General features: G+C 32.4%; 1 protein-coding gene across 1 annotated transcript; it reads right to left on the bottom strand.

Annotated features, from left to right (window-relative positions):
* Positions 1-2,749: 2,749 nt before the first annotated feature.
* On the bottom strand, positions 2,750-6,784 carry LOC120085062 (Nucleotide/sugar transporter family protein). The gene is made up of 11 exons (XM_039040907.2): positions 6,671-6,784; positions 6,337-6,525; positions 5,806-5,882; positions 5,203-5,358; positions 4,972-5,105; positions 4,376-4,506; positions 4,186-4,230; positions 3,959-4,056; positions 3,442-3,549; positions 3,269-3,325; positions 2,750-3,172 (listed from the first exon to the last, which is right to left on the bottom strand). Exons 2-11 carry the CDS (start codon positions 6,506-6,508, stop codon positions 3,098-3,100), a joined length of 1,053 nt encoding a protein of 350 aa, XP_038896835.1. The 5' UTR covers positions 6,509-6,525; positions 6,671-6,784; the 3' UTR covers positions 2,750-3,097.
* Between the last annotated feature and the right edge of the window lie 5,506 nt (positions 6,785-12,290).

Below are 12,290 nucleotides of genomic sequence, written 5' to 3' on the forward strand. Positions count from 1 at the left end.
TTTCCGTTATGCTCCTAAATTTTAGGACAAGCAAGTCTAATTCAAACTTTTTTAGTTTGTAATGTCACTATTTTCTTTTTGAAATTTCAATGCTTATGAGAGCGAAGATCGTCTCCATAGATCACATGGTCATTTGACCTCATTCGTATGTTTCCTATAATAATTAGGAGGAGGTCGCAAAATATAAAATTATTCCAAGTTAAGGATATATACTTTACTTTAAAGTTTTATGAATGGGTCACGGGAAACATAATGGATAGTGTAGCTTGTCAATATTCAATTCTTTATTCTTTAATATGGTGGTCCGATTTTGGTCAGTATGTTGAAAGCAAAAATTGTGTTGAAAGGTTTGTTCGTTATCGAGCCAGAGTGGGCCAAGTTGAATCCGCCATTGGAACTACAGTTTTATGCGTGGGATGTTACCAATTAGAAAAGGAGTTCTCCTTAGTTAAAATTGAGGTCTTCGTTGGGATATTACTTTTAGGCTAAATTATAAAAGGTGTTTATGAACTTTATACTTTGGGTAAAAAATGCTAAGTTTCAAAAATACCCATAAACTTTTAGAATGAGTTAAAAAATACTCTTACCGTTAATTTTGGATGGAAACCGTTAATGTTTTGTTTCATAAATATCCTTGAACTTTAAAAAATTTCAAAAATACCCTTAAACTTTAAAAAAAGTTTAAAAAAATATCCTTCATGTTATATGGACATATATTGTTATTACTTTCTTGCGTCTCTATTTTTCATCCTTTTCTCCCCTCCCTTCAAATATACTCTTACTTCCCTTTTTGTTAACTATTTGACATTTGTTTATCTAAAATAAATAAATAAATAAATAAATAAAATTACACACTTTAATCAAAGTATATGAACTATAATAAGAAGAAATATAATAAATAAAGCACTAAATGATTTCAAGACTTTCATATTTTTTTTTAAATTTTTTGTTTTAATGTTTAAAGTTATTTTTTTCTCACAAGGGATCAACGATTTCTATTCAAATACTAATGGTAGAGGTATTTTTTTTTTTTAAACTTTTATTAAGTTAAGGGTATTTTTGAAAAATTTAAAAGTTTAGGGATATTTTTGAAACAAAACTTTAACGATTTCCATCCAAAACTAACGACAAGGGTTTTTCTGAACTCATTTTAGAAGTTTAGGGATACTTTTGAAACTTTCAAAATTTCAAGGACATTTTTGATACATAGTGTAAAGTTCAAGAGTATTTTTTTTTTTATATATAATTTAGCCTTATTTTTATTTGGAAATCTTATTAATATCTCTTCTTTTTATCACCCTAGAGAGAAGAACAAAATTGCTCATGTTATTGTAATTTTGATATTCTCTGATCTAGAAAGAGATTTTTCCCGATAGTGTCCTGTCCTCCCCTTCACTTGTGATGAGGATGTGAGAAAGTAGTTAATGTGGTTACTTTGTTTCTTTGTTTGCCTTTAAAAAATTCTTGACATTGCTTGCACAGTGATCTCTCATTTAAATGTGATGTCAATTCTTTTCGATCATATTCCTTTTTTACTTAAATCACATTAACTAATTATGTATTTAACAAAGGTATAAACATAGATAAAGAAGTTGTTGGTAAGCATATATAATTTTTTAAAACAAATATTTAAAAATTATGTCATTATGAAGTATACCTTAAGCAAATCTATAATTAACTCATCAAAAGTTGGCAAAGAGAAAAGGTTAAGTTATCATAATAATTAATCCACTGCATTTAAACATGTCTAGATTATTTTTTATTTTTTATTTTAAAAAAAATGTTTAGTATTGTATATTTTGTAAATTTTACTTAAACTGATCAATAATTAGATAAATTTTATAATCTTGCATATACCTGTGGTTTTATATGGTTAAATGTAAGAGAAACCAAAGATTATAATTTGACCATGAATTCAAAAGTTTGGGAGTCATCAATATTGCGCCAACTTCTTACTAATTATTCTTTCTACAGTTGAGTTTAAAAAAGAAAAACAAAATTAAAACTATGTATCGATTTTTTACCTTCAACTCACTTTCATCCCATGTTGCAATTTTAACATCAAACTTAAGAAGTGTTGCATATTTTACCATATGATAAACGTCCATTTAAAAATTCTATCTAAAAATACTCTTAACTATAAAACATATGTATGGTCCAATGATAAGGTTGTGAAATTTATGAATTTGACAAAGTTATTCCATGATTGATGAATGAACTAAGCAAAATTAATTCTGTACGAATTATGTAGCACAAATTTGAGTCAACATCAAAATTAAGTTACAAAGATTTCTACCTTGTTTTTGGATAAAATGGTGCATTATTAAAATTTTAATCGAGGAAAATTGTGCCATTAAACAAAATGAAGAGTTCACTTTGACGAAATTGAAAATTTAGGATAAAAATTGATATAGCATTACAAGTTAAAAGAGTAAATTTTAAAATCTTTCCCCAAAATGAGCATATAGTTCAAATGACATAATGATTTGTACTATCAACCTCAAAGTTAGAGGCTCTCCCACCCTACATATTGTTAAAAAAAAAAAGAAGGGAAATTTTTCCTAAAAAAATTATCCGAAGATATGATTAATTATTTTATCACTAAGATTAATAGAATGTTCCAAATAAATTTTAATAGTATCAAAATTGCGTTAAAGAAGTATAAAATTTTGAATTAAGCTAAGATGATTTAAAAACATTCTCTCATTCCATAGAAAATAAAAAAGAAAAAGAAAGGTGACCATCATAATTTGTAGCAATCAAGGGAAAAGAAATCAGTTTTCTATTCTTTTTCCAAACATCTAAATTTAATGGTCAATAAAATGGCCGTTGCACCGAGTAAAATATCAAAAAGAGGGTCGGTCTTGAAGAACTGCACCAATAAGTATGGGCTTAAACTGTTCAGGGAATTAGGTTGGTTAAACCCTAAAAAAATTGTGGTTGCCAAGGAAGTCAAACAGAACAAATAGGAATCAAGCAAAAAGATAAATGCTAGTGCCTAAAAAGGAAAAAATTGGATGAGCACCTGCTCAGAGAGCAAGATCTACCCACAAAAAACCAAGCTAATCTCTCCTATTAAACTTACCATTTAGAGGATTTATTTCCCTATGAGCTTATAATAGGCATACAAACCAGAGCCAATAAAACCCAGAAGTTGCCCAATTACATTTAGCTGCAAACACAACAAATCAGAGACTTTAGAAAGACCAAATAAAGGATGATGGTTGAGGAATGATTGTGATCGAATTGGAATAGGTATTTTACTCACCAGGTCAAAAGGAAGGCCGCCAAATATCATCCAACCCAGTCCAATTGTAAAAAGATCCTTTATTATTACAAAGTAACAAGGTCAACATAAATAGAAGTAGGACATTAACGTAAGAAGAAATTTAAGTATGAAATAAATGGGCAAGGGAAATAAGAGAGAAGCTGTGAAAGTACCTTCAGATTACCACATATAGTTTGTGTCACAGCCGAATTTAGAGTGGTGTTTAGAAATATACTATAGTTCAAGAAGAAAGCCAGTGTGCACGAACAAAACATCACTACCTGACCATAGAAAAGGGTTCGCACAGGTCATGGAAAATTGGATATTGCCCAAAACATGGTGAATTTTCAGAAAGAACCCATAAAAGAAATATAAAGATTTGAAAAGTGCAGCAATGAGGGGATGATAGAAATTGATACTACACAACATCACACACTTCTAAATGAATCCATCAAAAATATGATTAAGAGTAAATATATTTTACTATAAAAGGTCTGTGTGCTTGAGAGAAGCAAACTATTTTTTTTTATACAATATGTGGGGCAGGGGAATCGAACCTCAGACCTTTGATAGTAGAAGTTGATTTGTGTTCATGTTGGCACAAACTAATTTTTTCATTAAACAAAATTTGTTGTGTGCGCGCATTTATAGGCCCAATAAAGGGCTCTGTGTGTAGTAAATACGACTTACTAGAAATCCAGGTGAAAAAAGGTGAGGAAAGCTAATAGTTGCCTCCAAGTCACCCCGTATAAATGTCCAGAAAAGTAGAACTGGAGTGCATAAAATTCCTACAGTGGATTCACAAAGGAATAAAATGTCAAGAGTAGGAAATACAAAATTACCTGATTGTATAGGCGGGAAAATGGGAAAAAGTGACAAACCAAAAATCTAGTTTTACAAAGAATCAGTTAGCTCACCGTTGCACCACATGAGGCCAAAGCTATTAAGACCACTTGATTTTCCTAACATAAGGAATTATAGAAAAAGTATTCAGCAACGCATACAAAAAAGTAACTCCATCCAAAGATCCTCAACGGAGGACAAAAATAAAGATAAAGAAATGATGAGAGAAAGACAGAGAATAGAAAAGAAAAGAAGTCAAACTACCAATGCGGGAAATAGTTGCAAGGTAGATTGCTGTGGTGACGTTGGACAAGAAAACTACAGAATAGCCATATACGTCAAAGGACAAGTCACGAGCTCCAGCAATAAATGCACCAAGAACTATCAAACCAACACTGATAACATCCTTTAAATTTTCAGTTGAATTATTAAATCAGAACCATTTCCACTAAAATAGAATATCCAAGTTAATGAAACAAATCAAAAAAGGGAAAAAAACAAATGTCCCTAGCAACAAACTCAAATGAAGAAAAGAGGGGAACAAGGGTATTGACTGTGCAATTTTAGACTCCAGAAGCATGAATCCCTCAACTTAACAGCTAACAGAGAGTGATGGAAAAAAAATTCTGATGAAATCACCTATTTCTCTATTTCAAAAAACCCAAAATCCTCAGATAAAATAAAGCCGCCAAGTGCTCAAGAAGCAAAATAAAGGAAGAACAGTCAACAACATCCCTGCAGATGTTAGACAACCTTCACTAGGAGATCAACTCATAGTATATCTGGAATTTTCAAAAGAAAGGTGGATTATGAAGTTGAAGAAAAAGCAAGAAGATGCATGTAGTAGCTGCAGATCTTACCTTCCAACAATTGAATATGTATACTTTTGTCCTGCCAGCAGATACTCCACAACCATCGTGAAAACAACTGTGGTCCGCCTGAGGGTAGTGTACATGGGAACATTTACTCCACGAACAGACTCCATAGTAGCTAGCTTTCAGGAAGAAATTTTGGAGTTCTTACACATCAATAATAATGTATGAAAGAGATATAAAGCATCTACCATTTCTCATCAAATAATTTAAAGTTACCATGTAAAGCAAATACGTCCCTGCAAGAGGACTGGTTTGCCTCAATGTCTTCATTGGAACCATTGAAGCAGCATTATCAGAAAAGGAATCACCCACTGTAAAAGATATGACTTTCCAGCGTCTCAATGCATACAGAAAAGAACATGAACATACCATCTGCACCACAAATAAGGAAAAATGTGTCTTAACAACAAGCAACATCTCAACAATCACATGTTATCGGAAGAAGAAAAGCGAAACATGTGACCAAAACCATGCATAGTTGAGCAGCGAACATTTAAAGATATGGCATTAAAATGATACCAATCAGTACAAAATATCGCAACCTGATATAAAGGACAACATTAAGGAATAAAAGCACAAAGACATAGCAGTTTCACTAACCTTCACACCTAATATATTCTATACAAGCAGAAAAAGAACATATACCAGTCCAATACTACATTCTATAGACAATGCTCTCCACTGAAAATGTCCAGAATTATAAGATGACAACAACTGAGTATATCGTTCTCTTCAAAACAATATCGATTTTCCAAATCCAAATATTTCACTATCAAGAGTTGTTCAAACTTCATCGAGATAACCAAGTAAGACATTTACCTGAACAAGTGTAACAACGTTTGCACTTGGAAAATTATAAGAAGAAAGTGCAGCTTTGTTGAACAAAACCAATAGCACTGCATAAATGATAAGAAACCTCTGGTTAGATAAAATTGAACAATATTTGACATCATAAGTTGGATCCCAGTCACCGATCAAACAGACTACTGAACATCATCAACTGTGCAGAAAGCCGAACAGTAAAACTAATTTTTATTCTTCTACATTAATTCTTCAGTAGATTATAAACGGAAAAGAAAAAAATAGTAATAACAATAAAATAAAAGTATACATCAAGCAACTGGAAACAGAGTATATTACAAAAGTTGAAACAATTACTCGACATTAACACAAATCACGCCAAATTCTTCGGAAACAGTAAGACAAGTAGAAAACCATCCTCATCGGAAAACCTAATTCTCAGAAAAGTATAATATGCGTAAAAAAATCAAACACTCTGCAGATAGATCTGAACAGAAAATTGGAAAGCCACACGAATCAAACATCGAATTCAGATGCGATTAGGCGTACCTGCACAAGCCATGTAAGAGAGAGCAGCATAGGCTCCTCGTTTGGTCATGGCGGATCCTCTGAAGAGCTTCTCATCGCCTCTGATCAATCGCTCTTTCTCTTCACTGCCGTGTGGAGGATCCGACACCGGCAGCAACAAATTCTTCTCGGAATTCGACGCCTTCAATGACATATTTGAGCTCGCCTTCTCTGTGAAGCGTAGAAATCGATTAGGAATTGGGATTTGGGAGAAGAACAATACAGCGATATGGAGCGCGAAAACCGTTTGGTAGTCGCCAGGTTAAGGGAAGCCAATCAAAAACAGAAAGAAACGATTCTGGACTCGATGAGTTACCAAACGCGGTTAATGAGTTGACTCGCTCGCTCCGTTTGAATATTCTTCGTTGGGAAATTGGCCGTCGTTGCAGTGCAGTGGCTTGTTTGTTGGCGGATTTTTTTGGTTAAAGACAAACAAAATTTTATTTTAAAATTTACCTATTTATTACGGACCTTTGATATTAATATTGTTGTTTTTAAAACTTATTAGATAAATATTGTTGTTTTGAAACTTATTAGAGAAATATTATTGTTTTGGGAATTCGAGGCTAGAGGTCGAATGTTGAGAACTCGACTAATGTGGAGGTCGAACGTTGAGAACTCGACGAACAAAGAAAAACTTGGAAACAATACATAAGTCGAAACTTCAACCCTCGACAAGGGAAATCTCGCGAATCTCGCTTACGTTGTCGAAGGTTGAAGTTTCGACACACATCCACCCTCGAGATTGCAGGTTTATTACTTTTCTTTTTCCCTCATAGAGGAAATAATGTAATGAGATGATATACTATATGTATCTGTGTACTCGAGCTGCTTCTAACAACATATGTATTTTGTTATCATTGCGAATTAGACAGAGGCTTGTGGGATTGACATGACGGGTGGGGATGGTTATATTTATGGGAGCGAACTCTAGGCGAATATGAAGCGCATGGATACAAGTTATGCCTTGGAATGAAAGACAATTCCAAATTAGCTTTGTCTACGAACAAAAAAGTAGATCCATAATCAAAAAAGCGTTTGTGATTGTTCCAGAAGAAATGAAAGCTAGTAATCATTAATGAAAAATAACAACAATAACAGAGAGAGCGAGATATTGAGAGCGCGCGAGCACGAGAGCGAGATCTTAGGAGAGAGCGATACTGAGAGAGTGAGATCTTAGGAGAGAGCAAGAGTGAGAGAAAAAGATCTTAGGAGAGAGCAAGAGTGAGAGAAAAAGATCTTAGGAGAGAGCGAGATTGAGAGAGCGAGAGTCTTCAGTTTATTTGAACTTTTCATAGAAATATATATAAAAAAAGAGAAAAAAGAGCTAATAATCATACTATAATTGAATAATCATTTGACTATAATTGAATATATTAGATTATTATACTATAATTGAATAATCATTAGACAATAAATTGAATATATTAGATTATTATACTATAATTGAATAATCATTGACAACAAATTGAATATATTAGATTATTATACTATAATTGAATAATCACTAGACAATAAATTAAATAAATTGAATATATTAGATTATTATACTATAAATTGAATATATTAGGTTATTATAATGTAAAACTTTATTGATTACAAAAAAAAAAAATTGAATATACAATAAATTATAATAAAAAAATTGAATATACAATAAAATGAATATATAATAAAAAAATTATTTATTATTCAATCGCTAACTATCTGGAGCTCGTCTTAGTAACGAAGGACACTTCCTTCGATTATGTCCTAACTGGTTACAAAATCCACATCGTTGTCGAGTAGTTGATTCTGTCCAATCCATCTCGTTGTGATAACGTGAACTTTTCGGGTGTCAGTTTATGTTTATCGTGTCGGGTGTCAGTTTCAAATTCAAAAGTTCAACAAAGCAATTGAAGATATCAAAGGAATAAATCGGAGCTGTCTAAGTTTTTTTTGATAACATTAGTTTAGAGTAATGGACTTACACATGATGGAGGATTCAGATATGGGTGGATGATGACAAATCTATCAGAGTGCATAAATGGAGTCCTCAAAGGAGCTCGAATGTTGCCTATAAATGCTCTTACTCAGATAACATTCTTCAAATGCGTGAACTATTTCGAGAAAAGAAGAGCAGAAATAAGGGATGCATTAGAGCATCAAGATAAACCCAGGACCTGTTGATCCCGATGTTTTGTACGACCAGTCCATTCATCGATCATATGTTGTATGGCGAGATCGTACTACTGGAGAAATATCTTGCAGACATCGAGAGGCAGAATTTATTCAGTTGGACTGGCATCTGATCACAGCCTTGGTCGAGAGATGGAGGCCCGAGACGCATACATTCCATATGTTTGTTGGAGAGTGCACTATCACTCTACAAGACATAAAAGAAGAAAGGATTAGAAAGAAGAAGGTGGAATGTGTAATAATTAAAAAGGAAAAAAAGGGAAATTTGTACGGTATTCTCACTCTCTATCAAAATCTCGCTCTCGCTCTCGCTCTCGCTCTCAATCTCGCTCTCGCTCATGCTCACGCTCAAAATCCCGCTCTCTTAAACTCTCGCTGTCTCTCATAATCTCGCCCTCGAATTTGATTAGCTTGTTAGCTCGTTAGCAGCAAAAAGAAGGAGATTCATTAGCTCGTTATTTAGTTAGATAGAATCCGTTTGAAAACAACAATATTTTCCTAAAAAAAAAAGGAAGGTCGAGGGTTCAAAATTCGACCTACCTCGACTTATTTAAAACAACAATATTTTTACAAATAGTTTGAAAACAACAATATTTTCCTAAATAGTTTCTAAAAGTACAATATCCTTTTAATTTTTCCCATTTATTACCCACTAATTTTTTTTTTTTTTTTTACATAAAATTTAAATTTATATCATATTTGATAGGATAGTTATTTTAAATGGCAAAACTATTTGAAATATTTTCAATATAGCAAAATACCAGTATCTATTATCAGTATCTAATATCTATCACTTATGGATATCTTAATGATATTGTTTTATATTTATAAATAAGTTGGCTTATTTTAGTATATTTAAAAACAATCCTATTTTATCATTAAGTATTAAAACTTTTTAATTTGCTAATAACTTATTAAACACAAAATTCAGGCTCTTAAAAATGAAGCTAAATAGGCATTAGGCAACAACCGCAGAGACACTTTTGTTATTGCTTCATCTAAATTGTTAAAAATATAAAAATAAAAATAAAAATAAAAAACATGATTGTTTCAAAGTTATTTGACCATTTTATGAGTCTAAAATTTGAAGTTCTCTAGGGAAAATTTCCATGAAAGTCTTCGATTTATTGAATTTAGATATTAAGTTCTAACCATAAAACCATGTTTATTATTATTTTCTGTAAGAAAAATAATTAAATTGATTTGACTATAACCAATACAAATACTTTTTGAAGACTGAGGTTGGTTCTAGCCCTTCCCTCATCAGATGGAGGATAGGGAATGGTTGTCATGTTTTCATTGCAGAAGGTCTCTGGAATCCCAATTTTGGAAACTTTAAGCCGAGTTGGATCTCTATTTCCTTTAGAAACAAACTTGTGTCAAATTTTTTAAATGTTAATGGTGAATGGAACATCGAGTCCGTTGGGAGGTCTTTCCAGAGCAGACGAGATTATATGGGACAGGGACAAGAAAGGGAAGTTCTCTGTAAAAAGTGCTTACCATCTGGATATTAAGTTAGCTTCCCCATCGATGGCCTCTTCTTCCAACAACCATATTAATAGTAACATGTGGAAAGATTTTTAAGGGTCGATATTTCTAAAAAAATCAAGATTGCGGGGTGAAAAATCGTAAATGATATCATTCCTACGGCATGTAATTTAGCGCAAAAAGGAATCAACACTAATTTACTTTGTTCTTTTTGTAGGGCTTTAAAGAAACGGTTGGATTGATGTCCTAAATCTCTTATATTCTCGTAGTTTGTAAATTTCGGTAAACAAATTGTTATTAATAAAAAATAATTGTTATTTTACGTACATTGACTCAATCCAATAAACTAAGATACTATATTATTTTATGTAACTTAAATATGTATGTGGAGACATACAGGTGGATCATGTTTAAGAAATAACCTGAATGGTCTGTAGTAGATTGATAAGGCTCGTTACCTTATCCTGGTAACACTACGGATACAACTCGCTTTGTAATTATTACAATAGTTGTAAAGTGCTACAAATGATCTGATCCTGATCATTTATGTGGAGATATGTGAGCGGAGGTAACCTATGTTGGATTTTATGTCCTAAAACTCACAGTTTGTAATGCTAAAAATATTCTATTATCAATAAAGATGTTATTGACGTTTATTTAATAAAACTGTTATTGAATATGTGAATTGCACTGGTAAAGTCTAAATCCAATAAACTAAAGATCCATGGCTATTATTTGAATACATGAACTTTATGTGGAGACATAAGAGTGGATCAAGTTCAGTAAATAGCCAAAACGGTCTATAGTATATGAATAAGGCTAGGTACCTTATTTTGGTAACACTATTGGATGCAGCCCACTCTGTAGTTGTTACAATTTGTTGTAAACTGCTACAAACAAAGTGATCTTGATTCGTTCATGAATTGACATGAGGTGTGAGGGCATCCTATGCAATGAGTTTGCATAAGATAAGACCAAGAATTGAGTCACTCTTACTTTATAACGTTGTTTATTGTTTAAGATAAACTATTTCAAAGCGATGACTTAGGTAACTTGACTTTAATCCTGAGCTAACTATGAACTCTTATTTATTCAGGATTATCCTTAGATTTGCATGGATGAGGGTTGGCTCAACAGCGCCGACTCAATAAGCCTCCCATTTTAGGGTAAGACTGGGTAGATAGTTGGAGACATAGGGTGCAAGACGGAATTCACTCCTAGTCATTTTTAGGGATAGTAGAGAGGTTGTTCCCTTAAGTGATGATTCTGAGTCTTGAACAAGGGGCCTCACCCTCTCATTGGCTCGAGAGGGACTCGGTTTAGTGATTGGATTACAAACCAATTGTTCATTAGAGGACCAGTGGGACTTATGGAGCAAGATGTAATCTCAAGTGTAAAACAACTTTTGACCTAGCGGTTATTACGAACAACCTGTGAAGGGTTAACTTACTAATCATGGTTATATTGAGTGGACTTAATATATCTACAGTGAGAAGAGTGTAACTACTGGCTTTAATGGAGTGACCTGGTAGTTAATGAATGATAGTTAATTAGGTTAAAGAGTTTAGCCGGTTATCGCGAATCGTTGGAGCCTATGATCTAGCTCATATCCAACTAAACCTTAGAACAGTGTGATGAACGAATTTGAAGTGTTCAAATTTGGTTTTTGGATCAAAGCAGTAGATATATACGATATATTTAACCTAATATTTAATTGTGAATTAAACATAAAAAGAGAGAAAATAAGAGATATTTAAATAAGATTTAAATATCAAGATTATGAATAGAGATTCATATAAATTGGGAATAGTGTTAGATTTAATATTAAATTAAATTATTTTAATTTAAAAATTGATTATTAGAATTAATTTTGAAATTAAATGGAATTGATCAAAATTGCATTAAAAGTCAAATTGTTAACTAGGTAAAAAATGTAATGGAAGTCAAATTGTTGACTTTGGACTTTGAGAGTCAAACTTTGACCAAGTTAGTGGAAAGATCCAACATTTGTGTGTGAGAAATGCCAACTTTTGCATGGTTAAGTGTTGTTTTTATTTGAAGACACTTGTCCCGCTAAATTCCACTTTGAGTTAGCGGATTTTTGAATGTCCAATTCTCATCAAACTCAAAGTTGCATGTCTGCATGTAATGGTCTTTAAAAAGGAGAGTTTATTGTTTTTTAAGAACTCTTAACCATAGTGGGTTTTGATGAGATTATGTGATAATCTCATCCATTTTTTCTCTCAAAGCTTTAGCATTTTTCCTCTCTAAAT

The sequence above is a fragment of the Benincasa hispida genome, chromosome 9 (assembly GCF_027475165.1).
Source record: "Benincasa hispida cultivar pf3 chromosome 9, pf3_genome.v1.1, whole genome shotgun sequence".
NCBI lineage: Eukaryota > Viridiplantae > Streptophyta > Magnoliopsida > Cucurbitales > Cucurbitaceae > Benincasa > Benincasa hispida.